Source organism: Terrapene carolina, unplaced genomic scaffold (assembly GCF_002925995.2).
Source record: "Terrapene carolina triunguis isolate 2854851 unplaced genomic scaffold, T_m_triunguis-2.0 Scaffold66, whole genome shotgun sequence".
Taxonomy (NCBI): Eukaryota; Metazoa; Chordata; order Testudines; family Emydidae; genus Terrapene; species Terrapene triunguis.
The window spans coordinates 17,649,930-17,664,841 of record NW_020664417.1 but is presented as its reverse complement, the minus strand read 5'-3'; the positions used below and the strand labels follow the sequence as shown (position 1 = coordinate 17,664,841).

Genomic DNA, 14,912 nt, shown 5'->3' with positions numbered 1-14,912 from the left:
CTCTGTACACACAATGGCTTTTTTCTGTCTAGGTTCCCTCTACCCAACCAGCATGCAAATCAATGATGAAGGGCGATTGGTGGTGAATTTCAGGACTCAGATTCGGTTCCGAGGACAGCTTGTAATGTCTCACCCAGGTAAGTACCTGGTCTCTTCTCCTGGACCAGTATCTCCAGGAGACATGACAGACATCGGGAGCACTGTCTGTTCCCAACGGAAGGGAGGTGTTTTATAACAAAGAGCATCTTTCAACAGATGGGGGGAAAAAGAAATTGAAACCATTCTTTTCAGGGATGGCAGAGATTCCTTTGTGTCGTCTTGTTGCCTCTGTCACTGTGTGCTGATTGATGCTGATCCCTTCCAGGATATAACTCACCCTTTGCTTCTACAGGTACTTCTCTGTCATCAATGGTGATGTCTGTTGACCATCCTGACCTCACCTTCACACTGAGTCTGTTACGAAGTGAGCCAACCTTCCACCAGCCTGTGCAGCAGTGGAGCTTTAGCTCAGACTTTGCTGTGAGTTCCCATTCAGAGTGGGGAATTTGGGGAGACTGCAATATGCAGGATTTACTTCTGTTCCGATGAAAGCTGTTCTACAAAATCAGTCAGTGTCTGTTCACATAGATTTGATCAAGGATATAACAAAAATGATCATTTAATGCTTGCCAGCTTCCAGCTGCTTTACTTTTACATAATGAATGATCACAACTCCCTGGTGAGGTGTATAGATATTATTATCCCCAGTATACAGATGGGGGAAAAGAAGAGTAAATGATTTGCCTAAGATAAGACAGAGTTTAAGTGACTTGTCCAGAGGGAGTCATTGCCAGAGAAATCTGATGCTACAGTAATGGGAGTCATGTAAGTAAATAGGTACAATCATGGCCCTGATTCTACATTGTAATCTGTGCAGGTGGGCTGTGTGGATTACAATGCAGGTCTGGGGCCTAGGGTTGGATTGGCTAAAACAGGAAAATTATGGAAAAGAAGAAATTATTTAATAGCTCTTTCAATATTCAGGTCAGTTACAAAGCTCAGACTAGAACTCGGGTCTCCTGACTCGCAGTTCTGGCTCCTATTGATTGAACTCAGGGCCGGCTCCAGGCACCAGCTTCTCAAGCAGGTGCTTGGGGCGGCCGTTCCGGACAGGGGCGGCAGTTCCAGGTATTCGGCGGCAATTTGGCGGACGGTCCCTCACTCCGCCTGGGAGTGAAGGACCTCCCGCCGAATTGCCGCCGCAGATCACGATTGCGGCTTTTTTTAGATCGCGATCGCAGCTTTTTTTTTTTTTTTTGGTTTTGGCTGCTTGGGGCAGCCAAAACCCTGGAGCCGGCCCTGATTGAACTGTCCTGCTTCCCTGAGAAAAGTATTTACAATTGGGTGTCCTTGTGTACATACGACACTGTTAAGTAGGAAGATAACAGATAGAAGATCTATGCTTTGTAATATACATGCTGTTTAGACTGAAGGATTACAATAAAGGTAGTGGCAGTGCCCTGTATTTTGAACTGAAGCTCTGGTTGTTCAGAGACTATGGAGAAGGGTTTGCTTTCTAATATTGTGGATATTGTGTGTGTGTGTGTGTGTGCTAGGTACGAGACTATTCTGGTACTTACACTGTAAAATGTATCCCATGTACTGCTGCACCCAACCAGGAATATACCCTTCCTATCATCTGTAACCCATGGGAACCAGTCATCTTTGAAGTGGATATCAGATTCCAACAGGTACAGCATTTTTATTTAAGGTTACCTATTTAAATGCCTTACTTGTCTTATTTCAGAGTAGCAGCCGTGTTAGTCTGTATCCACAAAAAGAATAGGAGTACTTGTGGCACCTTAGAGACTAACAAAATTTGTTAGTCTCTAAGGTGCCACAAGTACTTCTGTTCTTTTTACTTGTCTTAGTGCATTCAAATTGCTGTAGAGCTGTGTTTATCAGGTTTATCTCACACTGTGCCATGACAATTAAACTAATATTTTTCATTTGCTTCCTTCACAATTTATTGTAGCCTATGGCTCAACTACTTCATCCTTTTTACACCATGTTTATGAGAGCTGTTCATGGATATTAGAAATTGAGCAGACTGAAAATAAGATCATTTGTTTTCATAACAAGTAGCATTAGAACCCCAGCTTTTTTTAATGCTGAGACTCAGCTTAATTTTATGGAAATACACTGAGGTGACCCAGGTTGTAATGGAGTGGGAAATCAGGCCTGTACATTTGACACTTCATTCAAATTTGTCACGGACATGTGCCTGTTTAAATCAGAATATTCCTGTGCTTATGAAAGTAATTAAATGGTATGAATGAATATAGCATCCCATGAATTACCTCTTATAGGATGTCTTATGTGTACCAGATTCTCCCTTTCTGTTGAAAGAAGGAGCATCTAGGTAGCAGGGTAAGCAAGAGGATTGCAAAACTGAGCACTTGTCTTCCCACTAAACTGCAGTGTGTCCGTAATTTTCAAACATCTTAAATTTAGGCTTGTAAATCCTTATGTCGACACCTAAATTAGTGCATGATTTTTAAAAATGCTACACACCCAACAGTACCTATTGATTTCAATGGGAATTGCAGAGTGCTCATCTTTTTAAAAATTAGGCCTCTAACTTTGGTGCCTAAGTAAGAATTTGTATGCTTAATTTTAGGCACCCAGTTTTGAAAAATCTGTGTCAGTGTAAATAGGACTCTTATTTATTATATGCTAATTAATTAAATGAAAAAAATGTACCAAATCAGCATTATGGCTCTAAGCAGACACGGTCAAGAAACTAAAAAATATGCCTTCCACAGTAGCATAGTCATTACTCATAGAGGTACATAGAGGAAGTTAACACTTTGTACAATGATTTATTTGCTAAAGAAGGGGTTAGGGTTGCTGTGTGAATAATTTTGAATTATTTTCAGACCTATGCAAATATGCAATATTAAGGTTATAGCAGTAGGGTTTGGCTTTTTTCCTGAATTAATAATTTAATACATGGAGGAACATAACTCAGGGGATTGGGTTGTGGCACATGAAGATTAGGTGCGTTAGTTTGAATATGACCAAAAGTCATTATTGATTGTTTGGCATATGTGAAATGAGTTGGTGTAATCAATCCAGCTTCACTGGTCATGCTCTGACTCCTAGAGTCGATGCCACCCCACCTGGTTCCACAGGCGTAGGAGAAGTGGGGTGGTAGCCCCAGAAGGAAGGAGTGGCGGCAAGGTGCACATTAGACGAACATGGGCTGAAAGAGAGAGGTTTTAAAGCTACACAGATCTTCTTCACGACACATTATCATTCATGGGACCAGTGCCAGAACTCATACAGCTCTTAAAGGATGATTTTATCCCATTTTATCCTGTACAGCAACCCTGCATGTATTAATTTTATGTTAGGATTTGAGATGTACAGAGTATTGAGTGATCCGATTAGCTGAACATCACGGAATCTGCAGTAAACACTGACATTTGTAAAACTGTAGCTAGATTTCAGAGCCCTTTTTTTTTTTTTTTTTTGCCACAGGTCAGTGACCCAGTAGCTGCTGAGTTCACTCTTAATACCCAAATGTTACTGCTGTCCAAGAAGGAGCTCTGGATATCCAATGGCTCCATGGGATTTGGGGAAGGAATGGATGTGGCATTTGCTGAAGGTAAATACATCTTTTAGTAGCCTGCACCCCATTGTACTAAACATTGCTAATCTGCTGTGGACACGGAAATAGAACTACTTTTAACAATAATTGAACGTTTCTGTTACTTATTTCTATAACACCTATTACAGAGGCATCTGTGTGGTGGGTGTGGGATTTCTAAATGTTTATCAAAGGCTAAACAAAACAAATGATTCTTGCCCTGAATGTTATTAGACTGTAGCTCTGGTGTGAGCAAATTCAAAACAGATGGGGCCTCTTAATTGGGAAGATCCTACCACCAGAAAAGTACAGCTCACTCCTTCAAGTAACTGAGAGCCTCACCTGTAACAGTCACCACCACACTGAATTGCAACCAGAAACAGGAAGCCAGTTCAAAGATTTGAGCACACGTTACCTACTTTCACATTGTGCACTGACTGGAGTTCTGGATGTGCTTCAGGGATTCATAATAAAGTTCAGTTATACCAACATTACAGCACAATTCATTATGTACATAACTGGTCTCCAACACAAGACCTCCTGTGAAACCAAGATAGTCTGCTAGATCAGTCTGTTAGAGAGACTAGGGGGTGAGGTAATATCTTGTATTGGACCAGCTCTGTATAAGCTCAAAAACTTGTCTCTCTCACCAACAGAGGTTGATCCAATTCAAGATATTATCTCTCTCCTTGTCTCTCTAATATCCTGGGATGGACCTGACTACACCAACACTGCCATAGGCTGCAAGTTATATTCTTTTGCGGTGCCCGGGCTCCAAGAATATTCAGGGCTAGTGGCTCTGCTCCACCAATAGTTGGAGCTGGGTCTCTCCCCCAGCCCTGCCTGGAGCGGGCCCCTCCCCCCGCATGTCTCCTCCCCTCCCCCGCCCCGCCCCGCTGCGTCCCTGCTTGAAAGCGGCGCGTGCCTCTCCCATGCCTGCTTGTGCTGCCAGTGTAGCACATTCCTAGGCGGAGTGGTATCCTACACTACATGGGCTCCTGGCATCAACTGCTGTCTGCTGCCCCAGGGTCCTAGTGCCCCTCCTCCCATCTGCTAATGGCAGGGCAGGCTGCCCTTACCCTGCCCTTCTGCCCTAGCCCTGAGCCTCTCCAACACCCCTCATCCCCCTGAGCCCCCTCCCACACCCCAAACCCCTCATCCTCAGCCCCACAGCCCTCACCCCTGCACCCCCTCCTGCCCCCAAACTCCCTCCCAGAGCCTGCACCCCTCACCCCCTTCTACGCCCCCAGTCCAGCGCCTGCACCCAAACGCCGTCCCAGAGCCTGCAATCCTCACCCACCCTCTGCCCCAGCCCGGAGCCTGCACCCCTCCTGCACCCTAATCCCAGCCCAGGACCTGCACCCCAAACTCCCTCCCAGAGCCTTAGGGAGTTGGGAGGGGTGGGTTCTGGGCACCACCAAAATGTCTACAAACCTGCCACCCATGAACACTGCATAGATCAGTAGTTTGTTACTTGAGCATAATAGCTATCATGTTGGATACCTTTTTACGTGGCTATGGGTTGCCCCCTAGTGAGAAGGGGGAAAAAAGTCTGCTTTCCCAGGAAACACTGTTTACAATGCAGTAACTAGTGCAAATTAGTAGCCAGTGTTAAATCAGTAATAAAGGTACTATATTCAACTACATGCATACAGGCAATTGAGACCTTAACAAGATCATTTCCGGACTACACAGCCATAGGTCTCATTGCATTGGTTTTATTATGTACCATTGTTTGTACAACATGAAATGAATTACTTCCTGTGTGGTTACCAAGTGTTTAATTTGCTTTATTAGGGTCTGAAATTTATGGCCGAGTGATGGTGGACCCTGTTCAGAATTTAGGAGACTCTTTCATTTGTAACATTGAGAAGGTGTTTCTGTGCACTGGGGCTGATGGATATGTGCCCAAATACAGTCCGGAGAATAGGGAATACGGATGCCTGGCTGACTCACCTAGCTTACTGTACAGAGTCAAGATCCTGGTATGTAAATAGTTAGTTCACACAGAGTAATTTAGAAATAAAGCTTGAAAATAGCAATCTGGTAATATTCTATTCACTCCCCCAGGATAAAGCTCAACCTGAGACCCAGGCAGAAGTGTTTGGAAATGTGAAGTTTCACGCTAAATTAGCTATTGATCATGCAGATGCTTTTCCTTTAGTAAAGCAGCCTGGTTCGGATGGTTTCAGCCTGTCATCCTCTCCTCTCTTCCAGGTAAGTTCTCAGGTATTTATGTTGTACAAAAAGCTACTCATGGGAAAAGGATATTATCTCCACTTTATCCTCATGGACTACATTGGTGCTTCCTCTCCCGACTCATAAGCGCTTTTCAATATTTTGCTTGTATGAATTAGCCATTTTAAAAAATTGTAGCTTTCTACCTTCTTACTCAATGGATCAGCTCTCTGGGTGCATTTATAGTCATTTGTACTGCTTTTTACTACTGCTAGTCCTGTAGATTCAGCACAGGTAAGAGAGGGAGCTAGATTTTGTTTCTTCTTGTGTATCATCAGCATGGTCTGTGCTGTGCCACAGTGTAGACAATGGGGAGGGTGAATTCCAAAGCACATCAAAATGTTGCGCTGTAACTGCCCTGTGTGGATGCTGCTGGCATAAAAAGGTACCTGGTTCATGTTAACATGGTCCTGTTGGAAAGACGACTGCATTAAAGCGAATTAAGTACCTTTGAATTCAGTGTCCACACAGTATTTTGGAGTGCTCTACAAGTCGTGCTGTGGCATACTGTAGACAAGCCTTAAGTTTGAGCTATCTGGGTGCAAACTGCTGAAAGCAATGAGATTGTATGGCTTTGTGACTGGGAGCAGAAACTAGAGCCAATGGTGTTACTAAGCTTAACCTAGAGATGCTTTTATAGAGAAGTAAAATTTGAAGAACCTAGTTTGAAGGTATTAGCAACTGGAAAAAGTACTTTTACTTGAAAGCTGTGCAGAGCCCTCTGGCCACAGACATTGCAAGTTACTGTTTATCATTTTGTGATTTCAATTTATAGTAAAGAGGGTTTTTTTGTTTTGTTCAAAGGTAGCAGCAGGACGAGAGTGGTACATTCATACAATTTACATGGTTAGGTCAAGAGAGAATGCTAACCGAGGCATGGGCAAGAGAAGCCTAGAGCATCACCAGACACTCAGCAGCACCAGGAACCTGAAGCGCAGTCGGAGAGCCAATCCTGATGATGGCCCCACCATTGCGCAAGACATTGGAACAAATCAAAACAGGGGCACAAATATTCAGCATATAGCCCTCTACCATTCCAGTAAAATCACCCAGAATGATCAGTTCCTGGCAGGTGAGCCCTATCAAAGGCCAGTATTGGAAATCGCTGGTAGAGACTCTGAAAACAGCATTTTGCCTGTTCTGGGAGGGGCAGGTGGGCTGCTGCTTCTGATAGGCACGGTGGTAGTCATTATATTTCTGCTGAAGCAGAGGGGACAGCCCTCTCATAGAAAGAGGAAATCATCTGTCACCTACTCTAACAGCACCAATGACAGTTCTGAAGTGTAGGGGGCTTCTCAAAACTGAGTTCTCTATCCTAAGATGTCATTTAATTGCAAAAGCAAACTCAGGTGTGTCTGGCTGCCTACTTTGCACAGACATGGAAGTGCCTGCTGTGGTTGGGTCATGTTACTACTAAAAAACAGAAGTGGCCCAGCAGATGTGTATTAGGTTCAAGTGTGAATGACTGATTTAGAGTTCAAAACCATTTTCCAGGAACAAGAGGTGACACTGGGACACCTTGGTGTTTTTTAAACCAGCATTTGCTTTTAAGAACCAGTGTATGTACCTTTATAGCCACTACGTAAACCTGATGTTCTTTAAAGGGAAATTGAGGTTTAGTTGCTACTGTATAGATTTATTTTTGTGAAAAGAAAAACAGCAGTATGTATAGTGAACATTTCATAAATCTCTGTGGAAGAAAATCAATAAATTCTCCTCTCAGCTCCTAATAGGGATGTCAGTGCCAAACAAATCTGCTAGTGAGACCTGTAGGAAGATCAGAATTATTGGACTCATCTGCTGTGATTATCAAAGAAGAATTTTGTTCTACATTTGTGTAGCCAGCAGGTTATAGGACCATACCCTGACCCACTTGAAAAATAGTATACAGTACTTTACTGTTCCCTTAAAATTACTAACATAAGCAAAGGCTGTAAATATTACTCTCAGGGTAATGAAGAATACTTACTACAAACATGATGCTGCTCCATAACTATTTTAGAATGTCCTTTGTTGTATATGTGTAAAAAAAAAAAAAAAAAAAAGAAGAGGGCTAGTGAGGGGGAATTAGAACTCAGGAACAGGTTTGGGTAACGAGGAGGGGACACAGCTGGTGGTAACTGATGGTGGGAGGCAGAGGAAGAAAAGAAGAGCGACTAGTCCGATAGAGAGAGGGGAAGAGTTGATGGAGACAGCGCCAGTACTCGGCCCAGGGAGGTCACAGGATGGCACTAGGGGGACTATAGGAGAAAATAGAAAGAGACAGGAGTTACGACTACAGGGAACAAGGGATAGATTTGTTGATCGTACTGTCACCAGGCAAAGGCAGGTTTATGTGATTGGAGACTCCTTACTGAGGAGGATAGACAGGCCTGTGACCAGAGCGGACCCAGAAAACAGAAGGGTGTGCTGTCTGCCAGGCGCTAAGATACGGGATGTGGACCTGCAGTTGAAAAGGATCCTAAAAGGAGCGGGTAAGAACCCCTTGATCATCCTCCACGTAGGAACGAATGACACGGCTAGGTTCTCGCTAGAGAGAATCAAGGGAGATTATGCCAGACTGGGGAAGACACTTAAGGAAGTTGAGGCTCAAATTATCTTCAGTGGGATTCTGCCTGTTCCTAGAGAAGGACAGCAGAGGGCTGACAGAATTGTGAGGATAAATAGCTGGCTAAGGGAGTGGTGTTATAAGGAGGGCTTTGGGATGTATGGCCACTGGGAGGCTTTCGGGGACAGACAGCTGTTCTCGCGAGATGGACTTCACCTGAGTAGGGAAGGAAATAGACTTCTGGGAGGGAGGCTGGCTCATCTCATCAAAAGGGCTTTAAACTAGAAAGTTGGGGGAGACGGTTGGGAGATGTCCAGTTAATCTCCACGCCTGAGTCCAACACTGAAAGGAGTGTGAAGAGATAAGCACAGATTGGGATTGGACATAAGAAAGGGGACAGAGGGACAGTATGGGGTCCGTACCAAATTGCATAAGTAATGCGAGAAAGGATAGACAGCATACGGTAAGATGTTTATACACCAATGCGAGAAGCCTAGGTAACAAAATGGAGGAATTGGAGCTCCTGGTCCAAGAAATGAAACCTGATATCGTGGGAATAACCGAAACGTGGTGGAACGGTAGTCATGACTGGAGTACAGGTATGGAAGGGTATGTGCTGTTTAGGAATGACCGGAAAAAAGGTAAAGGTGGGGGAGTGGCATTGTATGTCAATAATGAGGTAAAATGTAAAGAAATAATAAGTGATGGAATGGATAAGACAGAGTCTGTCTGGGCAATAATTACACTGGGTAATAGAACTACTAGAGCCTCCCCTGAGATAGTGCTTGGGGTGTGCTATAGACCGCCAGGATCCAGCCTGGATGCGGACAGAGAACTATTTAATGTTTTTAGAGAAGTAAAAACTAATAAGAACTGTGTAATCATGGGGGACTAACTTCCCAGATATAGATTGGGGAACAAATGCTAGTAACAATAATAGGGCTCAGATGTTCCTAGACGTGCTAGCAGATGAATTCCTTCATCAAGTAGTAACTGAACCGACGAGGGGGGATGCAATTTTAGATTTGGTGCTGGTGAGTAGTGAGGACCTCGTTGAGGAAATGGTTGTAGGGGACAACCTTGGCTCGAGTGACCATGAGCTAATTCGGTTTAAACTAAATGGAAGGTTTAACAGAAATAAAACTCTGACTAAGGTTTACGATTTTAAAAAGGCCAACTTTAATAAATTAAAGCAACTACTTAGGGAAGTGCATTGGGATAACATACTTAGGGATCAAAAGGCAGATGACGCCTGGAATTATTTCAAATTGAAGTTGCATGAGCTGTCCGAGGCCTGTATACCAAGAAAGGGAAAACGATTAGTAGGCAGGAGATTTAGACCTAGCTGGATGAGTGGGCGTCTCAAAGGGGCAATTAAGAAAAAACAGAAAGCGTACAAAGAATTGAAGAGGGGAGGGATCAGCAAGGAAACCTACCTTATTGAGGTCCGAGCATGTAGGGATGCAGTGAGAAAGGCCAAAAGCCGTGTAGAGTTGGACCTTGCGAGGGGAATTAAATCCAATAGTAAGAGGTTTTATAGCCATATAAATAGGAAGCAAACAAAGAAAGAGGAAGTGGGACCGCTGAAGAATGTAGATGGAGTGGAGATTAAGGATAATCTAGGCATGGCACAATATCTAAATGAATATTTTGCATCAGTCTTTAATAAGGCTAATGAAGGGCTTAGGAATAGAGGGAGCAGGACAGAGGGGAATAAAGAAGGAGGGAATGACATTACAGTATTAGAGGTGGAAGCTAAACTTCAGCAGCTAAACGGGACCAAATCGGGCGGACCGGATGATCTTCATCCTAGAATATTGAAGGAAGTGGCGCAAGAAATGGCAAGCCCCTTAGCGATAATTTTTAATGAATCTGTAAACTCGGGGGTGGTACCATTGGACTGGAAAATAGCTAACGTGGTTCCTATTTTCAAGAAGGGGAAAAAAAGTGACCCGGGTAATTACAGGCCTGTTAGTTTAACATCTGTAGTATGCAAGGTCTTGGAAAAAATTTTGAAGGAGAAAGTAGTTAAGGGCCTTGAGTTGAATGGTAATTGGGACAAATTACAACATGGGTTTACGAAAGGTAGATCGTGCCAAACCAACCTGATCTCCTTCTTTGAGAAAGTAACAGACCTTCTAGATAAAGGGAATGCGGTGGATCTAATATACCTCGATTTTAGTAAAGCGTTTGATACGGTACCGCATGAGGAATTATTGGTTAAACTAGAAAAGATGGGGATCGATATGAAAATCCAGAGGTGGATAAAGAACTGGTTAAAGGGGAGACTGCAGCGGGTAGTACTGAAAGGGGAACAGTCAGGTTGGAGGGAGGTCACCAGTGGGGTTCCTCAAGGTTCGGTTTTGGGTCCGATTTTATTTAATCTATTTATTACTGACCTCGGAACCGAATGTAGGAGCGGGCTGATAAAGTTTGCAGATGACACAAAGTTGGGAGGTATTGCTAATTCGGAGAAGGATCGGGATATTCTGCAGGGAGACTTAGATGACCTTGTAAATTAGAGTAATAATAATAGGATGAGATTTAATAGTGAGAAGTGTAAGGTGATGCATTTAGGGATGACTAACAAGAATTTTAGTTATAAGCTGGGGATGCATCAGTTAGAAGTGACGGAGGAGGAGAAGGACCTCGGAGTCCTGGTTGATCGCAGGATGACTATGAGCCGGCAATGTGACGCGGCTGTTAAAAAAGCTAATGCGATCTTGGGATGCATTAGGCGAGGTATTTCTAGTAGGGGCAAGGAGGTGCTCCTTCCGTTATACAAGGCGCTGGTGAGACCTCACTTGGAGTAGTGTGTGCAGTTCTGGTCTCCTATGTTTAAAAAGGATGAATTCAAACTGGAACAGGTACAGAGAAGGGCCACTAGGATGATCCGAGGAATGGAAAACCTTTCCTATGAAAGGAGACTCGAGGAGCTTGGTTTGTTTAGCCTAACCAAAAGAAGGCTGAGGGGGGATATGATTGCTCTCTTTAAATACATCAAAGGGATAAATACCAGGGAGGGAGAGGAATTATTTCAGCTCAGTACTAATGTGGACACGAGAACGACTAGATATAAACTGGCTGTGGGGAAGTTTAGGCTTGAAATTAGACGAAGGTTTCTAACCGTCAGAGGGGTGAAATTTTGGAACAGCCTTCCGAGGGAAACAGTGGGGGCAAAAGACCTCTCTGGCTTCAAGATTAGGCTAGATAAGTTTATGGAGGGAATAACGTGATTTTAGTCAATTAGGTAATAAAGTGCCATCGCTGGTAAAATGTGGGTCTGGCTAGAGAATCTTGCCTGTATGCTCGGGGTTCTACTGATCGCCATATTTGGGGTCGGGAAGGAATTTTCCTCCAGGGTAGATTGGCAGAGGCCCTGGAGGTTTTTCGCCTTCCTCCGCAGCATTGGGCAGGGGTCGCAAGCTGGAGGATTCTCTGCGACTTGAAGTCTTTAAATCACGATCTGGAGACTTCAACAGCTGAGTTAAGTGAAAGTGGGTGGGTCAGCTTTTGTGGCCTGCATCATGCGGGAGGTCAGACTAGATGACCATAATGGTCCCTTCTGACCTTTAAGTCTATGAGTCTATATGGGAATGTGTCATTGATCTAGGCAATTACTACTAAAGACTGCTTTGAATTCACTTTTTAAATTTGAGTGATTACAGTAAATTATAAGCTCCTATAGGCAGAGTCATCGGTCAAGGAGGAAGATGGGGGAATTCCACCTCTTAACTATCATTGGACTTATTTACTAGGTGCTGGAAGTCACATCTGTGTAATTAAGCTGAGTAAAAATTAAATCCTACACTAGCCTAATGGTGCTTTGGAAAATGCCTCTGTCCCTGTCCCCCCCCCCAAAAGTTAGTTTCCTACCTCTGGCTGAAAGAGGACCCCATGATGAGTTATTTATTCACATAGAAAACAACTGAACAAGCAGCAATGTGTTACCCAATACCAGCTCAATTATATTCTATAATAATCACAAAAATCCATAGCATAAAAAGTTAGCAGTTGCTGCAGTTTTTTTCAGCAATCTGTGCAGTGGCAGCTAAGAAATCTGAAAGGCAAGTTATGTGCTCTGCTCTCCACAAATGTAAATGTTTACAGTATGCCTTGGTGACCTACAAACTGCTTGCCTGAAAACATTAATTCATAATATTGGTTCTGCTTTCAGCAAAGCCTTTTGTTCTATGTAAACACAGTGGTGCTCTTTAAACAAAATTTAACACCTGCAATGAAGACTTGTATCTATTAGGGGCCTGGAGAAACTGTAATTGGCTTTAGTATAATATCCTCTAGGGCCTGGCCCAGGAAGACAGCTAGCTGCCAATTTAACTTTAGGTTATAAAATGTACTTAAAAGCCATGTTATCCTATACAACCACTACAGTATTCAAAGAGAAACAATATTTGTAGATGCTAATTATGGTACAACATTTCTGGGGCTCCTCTTACCTCTGCCTCTACTTTCCAAAAGCATAAAAAGAACTCTAGTAAAAGGAGCATTATACTGAACACCTTTGTACTACAAGAATGATTGTTCCATATTTTCTCATATTTGGAGATAGTGAAATGGAAGGAACACTAAATTTAGTGTACTAATAAAGTGTTGCGGTACAATATTAAATAAGTCAACAGTTAAAAATTAAGTTGATTTTGTAGAGAAGTCTTTTCTCACTATTTTGTTCTGTTCCACACTCATCTTGGTGGTATTTAAGTAACTTTTAAGAAAGGGCTTAGACTAAAAAAAAAAAAAAAAACAGCCTAAATCTTAGAAAACCATGCTCATTCTCACAAAGTGAGATTTTTCTCGTTTTGTACAGTTAGTTTGCCAGTCCTCCAGAAAGCGTACTTAAAGTCTCACATTCAGAAACACAAGGAACAGCATATTGATTTCTATGGCACGTGATTGTGCCCATCCTGCAAAGTTACTCAGTCAACATAACAGAAGTGTGAGAAAGCCACGAGCTGGGCCACAATACTGAACTCAGTTGCTGAGCCTAACAAAGTTCAGCTGCCTTCAGTAGAGCCACTCTAGTAGCTTTTCTTTCAGAGCAGTCACATCAGGCAATAAACTGAGTCAAGTTAAAACTACATGGAAAAAATAAGTGATTGTGTCTTGACTTACTGAAAGCTGCCTATACAAATACTCCTAGCTAAGGCTGTTGTCATACTATTAATTTCAGTGGAGTACAGAGCTAGTGGAAGTAAGGTTACCTTGTTGAATTTCTCTCTCTCTAGCTTGAGAGATGAGCTTTTTAATTTTGGGCTAATCCATATATTGGAATCTATTATGGATATCCAGGTTTGCCACTAATCAAGCAATGTGTTGGGGCAAAGCAGAACACTGTAGTTACACTTATATCACCACTTTTTGAGAACTACTCTAAAAGCTAGAGGAATTACTGAACAAACAGCATCTGTTGGTCGTGGTCTATAAATAAGTAGCAGGTCAGGAAAAAACCTGGAGGCCTACAAAAGTTGCTGGACACTACACTTACATGTCTATTTAGCTCTCTTGAACAGAGTAAGCAGTTGCTCCAATTACCACACAAATGTCAATCAAAAAAGAGGGAGAAATATCCACAAAACCCTCTTGCAATTAAGCTTTGTTTAAAGTGAACCAAATTTGAAGTTACATGACTCTAAATAAACCAGGAGTTCTCAAAACATTCACAAGCTTTCAGCTGGAGTTCTTTAAAAGAAAAAGTCAACTGAAGCCTTTTATTAATAAATGAAGCCTATTTTATTACTTTAATGGTAAAAAAAATTCAGCACAGCTGTTGCATTTAAAAAAGTGAAACTACATTAAGTACTATGTTTCTAGTTCAGTAAACAGATGAACCTGATGTCCTTTAATGACATAATAGTTGAGCATTGTACAGTACATCTTATGAAGACCCGTAAATTAAAGAACTACTTTTTAAAATTTAGTGATTACAAAAATGCAGCATTCACAGCTTTAACTTCTTTTTCCTGCCTCGACCATCAGGAGTACCATCCATTTTACGCTTTTGTGCCTGTAAGATATAGACATATGGGTCATTACTTTATTCTTCCTAAAATTTGCTCACCATAACAAAAATACCCACCTCTTTGGAGATTAAACATTACACAATGTTAAAAATGGGTTCAAGTTAACTGCTTGGCCAGTACCCATGGAGCACAGCCATTTGTTTTAAACTCATGTTCTATTTCAAATAGTTAGACAACCCTTATTTTGCAAGGACATTCAACTATTCAGATAACCCTGGTCAATTTCCAGTATAGCTGAGAGCTCTGAGGCTTTCCTCTACTTAGCAGAAAGAGCTATGGACTTTACATAACATGCATACTTATTTTTTCCAGAAGTGAATACCCATTAACTGGGTTGAACAGTGAGTATTAGAGCATAAAGCATATCCCATGGCTATTTCCCTACTCAATCAGCTGTTGCCTTCAACCACTTATTTAAAATAAGTGAACGTTATCAGGGATAAGAGGCCTACAGCTC

At 42.4% G+C, this 14,912-nt stretch overlaps 2 protein-coding genes across 2 annotated transcripts in view; one reads left to right on the top strand and one right to left on the bottom strand.

Moving 5' to 3' along the window:
- The window catches only part of FREM3 (FRAS1 related extracellular matrix 3), a 110,127-nt gene extending 102,242 nt beyond the window's left edge, over positions 1–7,885 (top strand). Inside the window, exons 18-24 of the mRNA XM_026647824.1 lie at positions 33–137; positions 392–519; positions 1,596–1,730; positions 3,523–3,649; positions 5,429–5,616; positions 5,702–5,848; positions 6,674–7,885. Coding sequence (XP_026503609.1) covers positions 33–137; positions 392–519; positions 1,596–1,730; positions 3,523–3,649; positions 5,429–5,616; positions 5,702–5,848; positions 6,674–7,156 — 1,313 coding nt within the window. The 3' untranslated portion in view covers positions 7,157–7,885. The remainder of the gene's footprint in view (positions 1–32; positions 138–391; positions 520–1,595; positions 1,731–3,522; positions 3,650–5,428; positions 5,617–5,701; positions 5,849–6,673) is intronic.
- Positions 7,886–14,137: 6,252 nt separating this feature from the next.
- SMARCA5 (SWI/SNF related, matrix associated, actin dependent regulator of chromatin, subfamily a, member 5) overlaps positions 14,138–14,912 on the bottom strand; it is a 53,595-nt gene continuing 52,820 nt past the window's right edge. Inside the window, exon 24 of the mRNA XM_026647840.2 lies at positions 14,138–14,439. Within this exon, the coding sequence (XP_026503625.1) occupies positions 14,374–14,439 (66 nt within the window). The 3' untranslated portion in view covers positions 14,138–14,373. The remainder of the gene's footprint in view (positions 14,440–14,912) is intronic.